The sequence below is a fragment of the Hydra vulgaris genome, chromosome 05, assembly GCF_038396675.1.
Source record: "Hydra vulgaris chromosome 05, alternate assembly HydraT2T_AEP".
NCBI lineage: Eukaryota > Metazoa > Cnidaria > Hydrozoa > Anthoathecata > Hydridae > Hydra > Hydra vulgaris.
The window spans coordinates 10,200,800-10,212,952 of record NC_088924.1 but is presented as its reverse complement, the minus strand read 5'-3'; the positions used below and the strand labels follow the sequence as shown (position 1 = coordinate 10,212,952).

The 12,153-nt window shown below is 26.3% G+C and overlaps 1 protein-coding gene across 1 annotated transcript in view; it reads left to right on the top strand.

Moving 5' to 3' along the window:
- Nucleotides 1–12,153, top strand: part of LOC136080533 (coiled-coil domain-containing protein 18-like) — a 38,774-nt gene that overhangs the window by 18,444 nt on the left and 8,177 nt on the right. Inside the window, exons 4-5 of the mRNA XM_065797331.1 lie at nucleotides 5,972–6,105; nucleotides 6,183–6,275. Of these exons, the coding sequence (XP_065653403.1) occupies nucleotides 5,972–6,105; nucleotides 6,183–6,275 (227 nt within the window). The remainder of the gene's footprint in view (nucleotides 1–5,971; nucleotides 6,106–6,182; nucleotides 6,276–12,153) is intronic.

Genomic DNA, 12,153 nt, shown 5'->3' with positions numbered 1-12,153 from the left:
TGGGATCTCTGTATTCATAGCAAATAGTTTTGGAAGCATGAATTCATGAACAGCATATGCTGTCAATAACATTGCATCTTCTCTGGTATGAAATTCCACTGCTAGTTTTACTGGCTCTAAAGTGGCATGTAATGAAGCTAATGACTCAAAATCAAACTTTGTTGATTGTATTAAGAGCATTTAATTCAGCAAATGAAAAAAGTGAATTTTAACAATGACTAACATCTAGATGCAGTTCGATTTCTTTACCAAATTCTTCAGTAACTTTTTCTGAAAAATTTGATTACGAATTGATGACATTTTTATGAATTTCACTACTTTTTGTGTATTCATTAAAATTTTAGGGTAGTCAACATTAATCTTATTGTTTACTGATTCAAAACCAAAACTATCATTGTAAATTCCATGTTCATATTCTTCTGAATCACTGTCCATTTCCTTGGGAATTGGTACATTTGTGTCTTTATTTTTCTTGTATAACGTGTTGCATACATCATGATGAATTCCATGATTAAAGCGAAACTGATCAACAATGACTGTTAATTGCATGAGCTTCTTGTTGATTGCTGTACCATCTTGAGTTGAACCTACTACATCTTTATCCATACAAACACCAAATGAATTCAAATGATACTTCATATTTTGAATTAAGCTTTCAGCTGGACAGGAACAATAAATCTCAATGAGACTAGTATTATTGATTTTCGTACATTCGCTCTCATGCAGGTTGACACCAATATACCTTGTGTGCCTCAAAGATGTGTATTAATCATGAATTTAGCTGAATTTATGTCCATTTTTTTGATAATTTCTTGTTTCATCACTTCCTTTTTATCAGAAAAATCTTGATGGATTAAATTCATCACAGTTGTTAGGCTTTTAAGATGATAATTTCCTCTTTGTTGAATCTATAAGCAAATAAACTGTCCATGGTTTTAATTTTTTTTCCGGTGGTGGATTTGGGCTGCTGCTTGATTCTCCAGTTGAAGGGCTATTGATAATAATTCCATGACGCAAAATATGATTCTGCAAATTAGTTGTGGATCCACCGGAGCATGTTACAACAGAACCGTATCTATTACAGATGCTTCAGCATCTCTTGAGTTTGGAATTTTACGCCAGGTAGCGAACTTCCAAACTGATGACATATTTCAATATTTTTAAAAAATGAAATTTAGACTTTAGACTTTATATTTGAATATATTTGGGTGTTTTATTCGTTATTCAAACTTTTTTTTGGAATACTTGAATAATTTTGAAAATGAAAAGATGTGTTAAGCTTTCCAGCAAAATACAATCTAAAAAATAAAATGAAAATTTAATTACTCTCAAATTTGTTTTTTTATACTTTTCTATAATAAATAAATATTCAAAAGACGTTATACAAAAAAATCACCAAAACTGTTTTTGAAAACCGATGGTTTTTATTTAAATCGGTTTTGACAAAAAACTGCAGTTTTCGGTTATTGGTTAAAACCGATTGAAAACCCTTCTCCCAACTAAACTGCATAAAACATATTGCTAGAGTCATTCATTTAGTAAATACTAGAGCATAATTATTCTTAAAATGTTTTAAAACTTGTAATATAAGTATCTTAGTATGTGCGTTCACTATGAGACTATCGAGTATTGCTTTCCAATTTGGTTGCTACTAAGTTAACAAAGTTGTTCAAAATGTCAAAAAAAAATTCACTAAATTTTCTTTAACCTTAGTAAAGTTGTCATAGCTGCTTGGTGCTTGGTACTGGTGCTTGGTTTGGGTTCTCTTGAGCTCAGACATATAAAACATTATTTAGTAAATATAATAATAATTATATGTGTGGTTGTTCTTATAAGATATAAAAGTCAATTTGATATTTGCAAATATTGTTTTTCTCAATTAGTTGCTAATCTCTGGAATAGTCTGATATCAGAAGCTGTAAACACAGATAATATTTGTATATTTAAGAATGTAATCAAATCCTTCATTTTTGATACACACTGCTAGTATAAGTTCCAATGAGATCTATCTGTTTAAATTACAAACTGTATTTGTTCATTAAATAAATGGTTTTATTAGTTATTTAGGGACACCTATTACAAAATATTTGCATAACTGTTAACATTACTGTTAAATTTCACTTTTAATTTCCTACTATTTGAACCTGTGTGTGCTTTAGAACATGTATTCTTGTTCTAATAAATCTGATCTTATACCATAAAATCGTCTAATTTCAGTTACCATGTAACTTTGGTCATATATGAATAAATAACAAAAATGAATGCGTATTTCAATTTTTATAATTTTTTTTTTCTCCAATAATATTTGTTATTACTTTGTGTTTAAGAATCATAAAAAAGTGTTAATGTTTATTTGAAATCCGCTGAAATAATTTGTTTGCAAAACAAGAGTTTTGAAATTATGCATACTGTTAAAATCTAAAATAAGCAAAGTGTTGAATAAAATGATCAAATATGTCACTAAGTTAACTGAGTCACTAAGTTAACAATGTTTTAAAAAAAATTTTAGTACTCTTTTTCTTCAAAATTAATGAAATTTTAAAATATTATAACGTCTGTCACTTATGGATTATGCAACAACATGTCATTTAAAAGCATTAATTTAATTGCACTGCGCTTGTTTCCATTTAAAATTCTTTGAATAAAATAATAATTTTTTTTTATTAAAGATGTCAATTTAAAAAAAAAACTTTAAAAAATTTAACTAAACAATTTTGTTTCATCATTTTACAGAATTTTGTTTTTATTATAAAATAATATTAGAAAACTAGTTTTCATAATTTTTGATGTTTTGTGATGTGTTGTTTCTATGTTAATTTTGTTTCTATGTTTCTATGTTAATTTTGTTTCTGTTTTTATGTTAATTTTGTGATATTGTGAAATTTGTAATATTGCAATATGTTGATTGGAATGTATATAATGACCGAATTTATGAGATGGTATTGAAAGTTCAGCTGTTTTCATTTGAAAAACAGAATATTGAATGCTAGTTTTTTATTGTTTTATTTTTACAATATAAATTAACAATATAGTTGTTAATTCAGAAAAAAAACTTGTTTCTCCACACAGCGGCCTTGTTCCTCAAGGTTGGTGTTTCGGAGTTAAACAGTTGAGAGTTATAACCACAATTAAGTAGCTTCCTTGTCTGTCTTCCTTGTCTGGCTTTCTCAACCTTGGGGAGGTGAATAAACATAAAAATAAGGTTGTGTTTTTAATGAATTTTTTATCAGAATCATTAAATTTAATATAGACAAAAAGATTTTTTGAATGCAATGTAAATAAAAAGAAATGAGAATATGTGTTATTTAAACATTTTTCGCCTAATATTATAGAAATTAGAATAGGTTAAAGTTTCAAAGTTATTTTTTTGAAATGTAATTATAAACGTATTTTTAAATAATTTTTTCTTAGAGTTTCTTGAGTTTTATTTTAGTTGAGTATTTTTTTTAGTAGTTTTTTAATTTTTTCTTTTGTTGAAGACAATCACAAAAGATTATTAGAAGTAGAAAAAACAAAAAAAAGAACAAAATCTAATTTATTGACATTTTAGAACCACAGAAAAGTACAAAGTAGATATTTTTGTTACTTTTGTAAATCTTTCTGAGACTCCTAAACACTGTGCTTTTCCATTTTAGCCATTATTTTTGTTTTATAATCTCCATTCTATAATAGTGCCTAAGTTTTTTGCAATCTTCTTTGTTGTTGTTTTTTTGTTGTTATTTTTTTTACTAATTTTAAATTATCATAGATTCAATGAATAGTATTAATATAAAAAAAAAGTGTTAAAAAAAATAAAATGAAAAGAATTACTAAACTTTGAATTAACGCAATAATAATAAAAAGAAGTTTTATGCCCCAACTCTGCTAAAACAACTTTTTTTTTTGCAGATTAAAAAGAATAAATGACACAGCTTGTGTTATGAAGCTGCTAGTGTTATTAATAAAGGGAGCAGCTAGTGTTATTTTTGAAGACTGAAATAAATAAATAGAGCCAAATACAATAAGCCGAGAAGCAGAGTCACTTTGTACGAAAAGCAGAGTCGCTTTGTACAGTTTATGAGTAACATGTTACTAAACTAAAATATCATTTATTTTAAAGCTTTAATATATATATATATATATATATATATATATATATATATATATATATATATATATATATTCATGGAAATATTTATATATTATATTAAATATTTGTTTGGCTGGTAAACACTTAAATGTGGAACTCTGCTTTCATGAGAAAATATGGGAAAAACATTCTTGTTTTTCCAATATTTTCCCATAAAAGTTTTATTTTTAACATTTTTGCAAGTTGTAAGAGTAGGATCTTAGCAACCAGCAATAGTTGATAAATTATTCAAGTTGTTGTTTATTAAGAGCATAATTTGAATGAAAAACTATTTCGTGTACTCAACTGTGAAGAAAGTTTTAAATGAAAAACTATTTTATGTGCTCAAGTGAGAAGATAGTTTTGAATAAAAAATCATTTCATGTGCTCAACTGAGAAGAAAGTGGAATAAAATTTGCTCAAGGTCAACATCATCCAACATTATTTTTTGTAAAAAAATTCAAAACAAACTGAAATTACCTGATCATTTACAAAAATCAAAACTCTATAAAAGCTTGAGTTGAAAGAAGGTAGCACTTCTGATGTTTATTATTCTACCAACAAATCAGATTAGATTGAAAATGAAAATTTCATAGAATTGTTTTGTTTAATTCTTGGTTCATGCAAGCAGATTTTATGGACCTAATCTTCTGTTTTTAGATGCCACATCATGCATCTCACAACAATTTTGAGTTAAAAAGATTATGCATAAGTTTATTTCGATTACAAGTCAACAAGATTTTAGAATAGTAAAAGCAAAATAAAAGCAAGTTGTAGAAGTCTACTTGTTACTAGGTTACTAGGTTACTTGTTTACTAGGTTAAAAATTTTAACAAAGTATACCTAAACAAAGTTTACTTGGTTAGAAAGTTATTAGTTTAAGTTTTCAGGCTAAAAGGTATTATAAGTTTCAAGGCTAAAATATCTTATTAGCAATAAAAGAAATATGAAAGTGCAAGTTTTTATTTTCACTTAATTGAAAGCAAAATAACTATTACATAAATTTTAATACAAATAAATTATAGCAAAAATAACTTCAAATAAAACTGCATTCAGTATTTTTTTAAATGTTACAAATAATTTACAAAATTTTTATGTAATTGTATTTGAATATGAATGAATTATCTATAATTGGTTGTAATAAAGCAACATGAGCTGATAAAAAAAAGAAAATTTTATGAAAAAGTGGCATATTAGTTACGAAAATAAAATTGTTTCAAGAAAAAATCTTTTTGTTTACTTAAAAAGTTAAAAATGATAATTGATAATTGCAGCCTGTTGCTTCCTGATTCCTTTAGGATTAGGAATATTATACAGTTTGATAAATTTGAAACTATTATGTTAATGAAAAGCAATGAAATAACTGGAATAGCCATAGTTTATATGTGCCAGAGAAAAGGAGCGACTGCATATTTTAGCAACAAAATGAAACGATGCATCAAGAAGCTAGCAAAAAATTTATTAAAAATATGCACACAAAGTAATGAAGAAAAGTTATACATCGAAGAACAATGATTTCATTTCCTAATAGTTGGGTTTTATTTCTAGCTTGTTTATCAAGGATAAATTTTTAATGCTCAAAATTTAAATTTTTTATAAAATTATCTGGAGGCAATTCATAACTTTTAACAGTTCAATTTCTAAAAAGTAATTTAGGACTTTAATTTTTTAAGGACTCAAAGACTAAGGCTTGAATTAGGATTTATATTTTTTACATAGTTTTTGTTAAATCCATTTTGTTAAATTTACTTTCCAATGACTATAGGGATTTTCTGGTGTTTCACTCAAAGTGCATGCATTAAAGTGCTAATTTAGATTAGAGTTTCTATGTTTTACACATATTATTATTTGTTACTGTTTCAGCTTAGAATTTTTGTCGAGTTGTGATAAATTTTTGAAGGAATTTGAACTCATGAATGAGAAAAAATCAAGCTTTGAGGAAACTATGAAAGCTGATCATATTAAATTGACAGAAGAAAACAATAAATTACTGGAAAGTCAGTATTACTATTTTATATTTGTATTTGTTGAATTTTGTTTTTTATGCGTTTATTTGTATAATTTCTTTTTTTAGTCATTCAAGCACAAAAAGTTAAAAATGAAAAAAGTACTAAGGAGAAAAATGAGTTGTATGAAGCATTAAAACAAGTCCATATAAAGAAAAAAGGTTTTATAATTTTGTTTATAAAATGCTATCATATTCAAATTAATTTTTTTTTTTTTTAATGGTTCATTCTTGCTATTATCAATTTTGTTATACTATATTCAACAATATATAAAATGTTGTTACAAGTTAGTTTTAATACTGCATTAACAAATTTTTTCATGTTAAATTTTTTCTTGCAAACTAACTGAATGGACTGAGAAATTTTTTTGAAAATCTTCTTATTGGTTTTAAGTACTCCTTATTGAAGAATTAAATTTGAAAATCTATCACACTATTTACTTGTCCATGTTGACAGGTCCATGTCTTACTTAAATATATATATTTACTTTATTATTTGGTATTTTTATTAACTGCTTTTTATCTTAAAGGGATCCCAAACCTCCGAGGCATGTTGAACTTGTTTCGGAGAGACATGTTCAACATGTCTCAACATGAGACATTGAGACATACACACGTCATTCTCTTTAATATGAACACAACAGTTATGTTCATATTAAAGAGAATGGTAGAAAAAAAGGCTTTTTTTTCTATCATTCCTAGGCTTTATTTTAGTTTAGGCTAAATTTTAAAATTAAGACAAAAAAATATACCAAGCATAAAGCATACCAAGAAAAACTAACTTTTGTTTTAGTCGAAGTTTGCCTTCTCTGTTTTGTTGTAGGCCAAATAGTCTTCATAATATACGCCACAATTTACAGACTTACAGAAAGTTTATTCGAGCGTGTTTTATTCCTATGAGTTTTAGTAAATGATATCATTAATTTTTTTGTTTGTGTACATAATCGATCCTTTAAACAAACACACTTTATATCATTATGTAATACTGTTTATAGCTATATGATAATAATTCATTATATAATATGAGTTTATGTTGCATAAACACTTTTCAAAAATTTGTGAAAGTTATATTTTTTAAAAGCCCACAATTCAATAAGTTGTTATACGAGCTGGAATGTGTTATGTGTGCTGGAATGTATTTAAAATCCTAATTAGTTCCTAGTCAAAAATTGATATTTTTTAAAATTCATAAAATAGAGTTTAAAAAACTTTATTTTTTTATCTGTCATAAAAAGCCACAGGATCATTTTTCGTCTATAAAATGATAGTTATTTAGTATGTTATTTATAATGCTTTAATGGTTAGACAAATTTTTGGCTAACATGTTTCTATAATTTTTTTCTTTTTTATCTCTTAATCTATGAAAAACAGGTTTCAAAGCAGAAAAAAATGCATACATTTTTTTTCTAATGAGATCATATTTCTAATTTTAACAATGGCTATCATAGAATCCATGTAGAGAGCAGATTTCTTCAACAAGTCTGGTGAGATCCTTAATTTATACAACATCTTTCAATGCTGATTTATTAAGTACATTGCCATTTAAATAAGCCTTTTTGTTTATTTTTTTTTGTAACTTTAAAACTTATCTAAAGCCTGAGGCCTTCTAGTGCATGAGATTCTTAACTGTTGCAATTAAGTTTTTTTTAAAACCTAGTTGTAAATCTTACGAGCTGTAAATATTGCAAGTATGAATTTTTATAACATTTTTTAAAATAAAGTTATCAATATATTGCCATTAAAATTATATTATAAAATACCTAAATATCTAGACCAAGACCAAGATCTTTTTTGTAAATCTCTTAGAATATCATTAATTACATTTTCAGGCAGATTATGGTTTTTCTTGATATTGTATTAATAGAGGCTGTTTAGAGATTTTGTTTTTAGTTTTACAGTTAGCAGTAGCTCTGACATCTTTTTATCTTTGGAAAGAAAAATTCCAAGCTTTTTTGGTGAAAATGATTGAATATCTTCGATCATTTTCACCAACGTTTCTTGCTGTGAACAATACTATTAGTTTTTAATTTAGTGAATTTTTTTTTGTTATTTTGCTCCAAAAAATTTAATTAATTTTAAAATATGTATAAGATAGAATAACTTTTTTGGCATAGTGAAATTTTTTTCCACAGGTCTTTGTTACAAAAGCAACAAAGACTAGTGGGAAATGCATTTACATAGAAACTGAATCCTTCATGTACAAAGACTCAAACCAGTGTCGTCAATGAGACATACTCCGAATAAAGTGATTATCTGTTTTGTTATAGCAATAAAAACAAACTGAATTTCTATATTCATTAAAAAAATATTTTTCTTGAACAATGAGCCATTTGGTATGTAATTTTTATTTCTAGCAGATTTTGTTTATAATATCTTCTTTTTCTATTAATGAAGATAAATGTTTATAAAGTAAAAATACAGTATTGTGCAAATTAATTGCATTAAAATTAAAAAGAATAAAAATCCAGGAAATTTTAAGTTTTCTTACTCTAATAAAATAAAAACTCATGCACTAATATTTTATATGTCCTCCTTGTGCTGCTATGACTTTCTGCACACGATTTGGCATAAAATCTACTAAATTTTTACAAATGTTTTGGATTTCTGTGTCTTCAATCCAAATCTGAAGGATAGTGGTGGTAAGCTTAGTTTTAGTTGTGCAGTCATGTTTTCGCAGTCTTTTTTTTTACAATTGCCTAGCGATTCTCAATTGGATTAAGATCCAATGGGGAGTTGCCACCCCATTTAAGTGTTTTAATATTATTTTTTACCGTGAATTTCTTGACTTTTTTGGATGTATGGCATGTGGCTAAATCCTGCTGTAATATTCCATTTCCATTTGCAAACAATTTTAACATCTCTGGAATTAAATGTGTTTGCAGAACCTGAATGTAAGTGTCAGAGTTCATCACGCCAGTAATTGGTCCAAAAGCAGAGAAACAACCCCAAAACTTCTTCTTTTCTGGATGCTTGGCATATTGTTCAATGTGTCTGGGTCGTATAGGCTCACCATCAGAATGACGAACAAACTGTGACTGCTAGCCTTGCACTTCAAAATGTGATCCATCCAAAAATAAAACCTGCAATCAATAAATAAACAAGTTAACTGTTATCAAGTCTCATCAATTTAATAGCTTCAATTTTTTAAAATAGTATGATTATATAACTATAGTAAATAAAATAGCTTAAAATTGTCTTACCCTTCTCCATTGTCTTTTAGTCCACTTTTTGTATTCCTTTGCCCACAAGAGACGCTTCTTCTTCATGACGTCTGTAAATAATGGTTTAAGAAGGTTTTCTGGCAAACCTTCTAACAGCTATCAACCTCCTCCGCACAGTACTCAAGCAGACATGGATGTCATGTGTAGTTAAGTCATTCATTAGTTGGTCACTTGTCTTTTTTGGATTTTTCATACTCTCCGGCATCAGATATCGGCCATCTCTTTCTGTGGTCTTTCCTTTTCGACCACATTTTCCTGGTCGTAATGGTGATAAGCTGCCTGTTGCAATGTAATGCTTCTTAACCCAGCTAACTGTAGATTGGTTTACTCTACCGTTGAGATTTATCAGAATATTGAAGTAAAGTTAATATTTTGGATCTTTTTCTTGGTGTAGTGTCCATCTTTGTTTATTTACTTTTTTTAAATTTATTTATCCTTCTAATCACAATTATATTATAGAAAACACAGAATAAAACAAAAAATAAAAAGAAAAAAATGTTTGATGCAATTAATTTGCACAATACTGTATTATAAAAAGAAGTTATAAAATTTTTATAAGTTAAAAAGTTATTAAAGCTAATGTTGTTTTTAAATTAATTTCATTTTGAATACAGAAGGCAATCAATAGACTTGTGGGTTTCTATTATTTCTATTATTTTTTTTAATTATGAAAAGTAGTTAAAATAATAAAAACGATTTTTTTAATATTATTTTCTGAATTTCGAAAAATATTAATATTTGACTAAGAAGGAACAAATAGAATTTTATTTTAAACACATTTTATCTCATAAATACACATATTATTAGAATCTAAAGGAAAACCTTGTCTAGAAATTCAAACTAAAACCAGCATTGCAAATTGAAGTGCACAAGAAAATGGAATTCAGGGAAGGGGAAAGATTTTCTTATTGATGGGTTGTTACTTTCAACTGTTGGTTTAAATCGTGAAGTCATGTGCATTAGGGTTATAACTATAAAATTTTTTGCAAAACTTTGCATCTCCTGTGGTCGCAAATGATGAGCTTTTGTGACTTGATTATTTATAAACTATTATTAGAGCTGGTTCTAATAAAAAGTTCTGCACTAAAACACCCAATGACATGATGAGTGTCATATTTAAAAAAAGTATATCATGTTGGGTCTCGAAAGAAGTGAAATTTTATAGTGATTTCATATATAACAATCTTTATCTAGTTAAACCTTCTTAAAGAGGATATCGTAAACGGCTTATAAAGTGTTTTTATCCAGTTTTTTTTTTTTTTTTAAATTCAAAAAAATTGATAAAAGCTTTAATTTTTTTAACTTTCTATAAAACTTAGCTTCTTTAGAGACCTTGATATACTTTGGAGTGAATTTTTTTTGGTAATATATAGCATCCACAATGGCAATGACTTGGTGCGTTAACCTTTTTTTGAGTTAAGCAAAATAATTCTGATATTCTTAATCAGTATTAAAATGTTCATTGATTCTACTACAGGTCAAATAATTTATTTTTTTAATAATACTTGTGGGCATGTTATTGTTAAATATTCGACAGATTATCAAAGTTCAAACATTTTGATATGTATTGGCTACAGCAATAAATTATGGACAAAGATGATGCAATAAAAAGATTTTACCATCTATAACACCAAGTTATGGATGATGATAAGATGATGCAATAATAAAGATTGAGAGAGAGATAAAAAAAACAAGCTAAATATATATATTTTTAAAACTTGTTGACAAAAAAAATTGATTCTTTTTCAGTTCAATAAACAATTTTGAAACTTTATTTAATTAAAAAGAAAAAAATTTTATTCTACTCTTACATTTTGGGAGAATAAAATATGCAATCTTTTATAATTTATGCAATCAAATGGGTAATTAAAAAAGCACTTGTTTAAAACAAAGCAAATAATGAAAGCAATTTTTGAATTTCCTTTTGAATACCCAGAGTTATTGCAATGTTGAAGGTTGGTTGAAAGCAATTTGACTTAAGCTGATGTTATATGCTGTATGCTGACACTAGATGTTATTAGTGTAGATTCAGAAAGCAGTTGCTAACATTCTGTTGTTAGCTGGCATAGATTCTGGTCGTTGAGATAAACAAAGACTCCAGGTGAAATGATGATGTTATGTATTTTCAGGCTTGGTCATATAATAATGTAAAGGCGCGCCATTTCACGTTATAATATGACCACGCAAATACTAATTGATTTTACTTAACTTGACCTCGGCTGTTAATATGTTTTGAAAATTTGGTATACGTTTTAAAAATGTGCTAAAAAAATTTCTTAACTTAACTATAAAGAAACTTAAAAAAAAATTTATCGTTAAACAAGAAAATAAATCTTCGTAAAAAAAGTAACGAAAAACAAAATAGAAACAACTTAACTAAAAGCAAAAAAATAGTAAAAATAAAATTAAAACTTAACTAAAGTAAATAATAAACTATAACGATAAGATTGTCTAAATTACGTTTGGAATAAATAACTTTGAATCGTTTATCTTTACTAATGTTTTTATAATATAACATATGCGAAATCCTTTTTAAATAACAACAACTGACTTTTAACAACATACAACTGACAATTATTTAATAAACGTGCACATATAAAAGTTTAAAAAAAGATTCTTAACAATTCTTCGCACAAAAGAAAAAATAATTAAATCGTTTATTTAAAAAATTTATATAATTTTTTTTTATTTAAAAACGTTTATAATAAAATATAAATACTTATATAAATATAAAAAATATATATATTATTCATTAATGTTTTTATAAAATATCATTAGCAGTGATATGTTACTTTATTTAAATGCGTTTCAATAATATA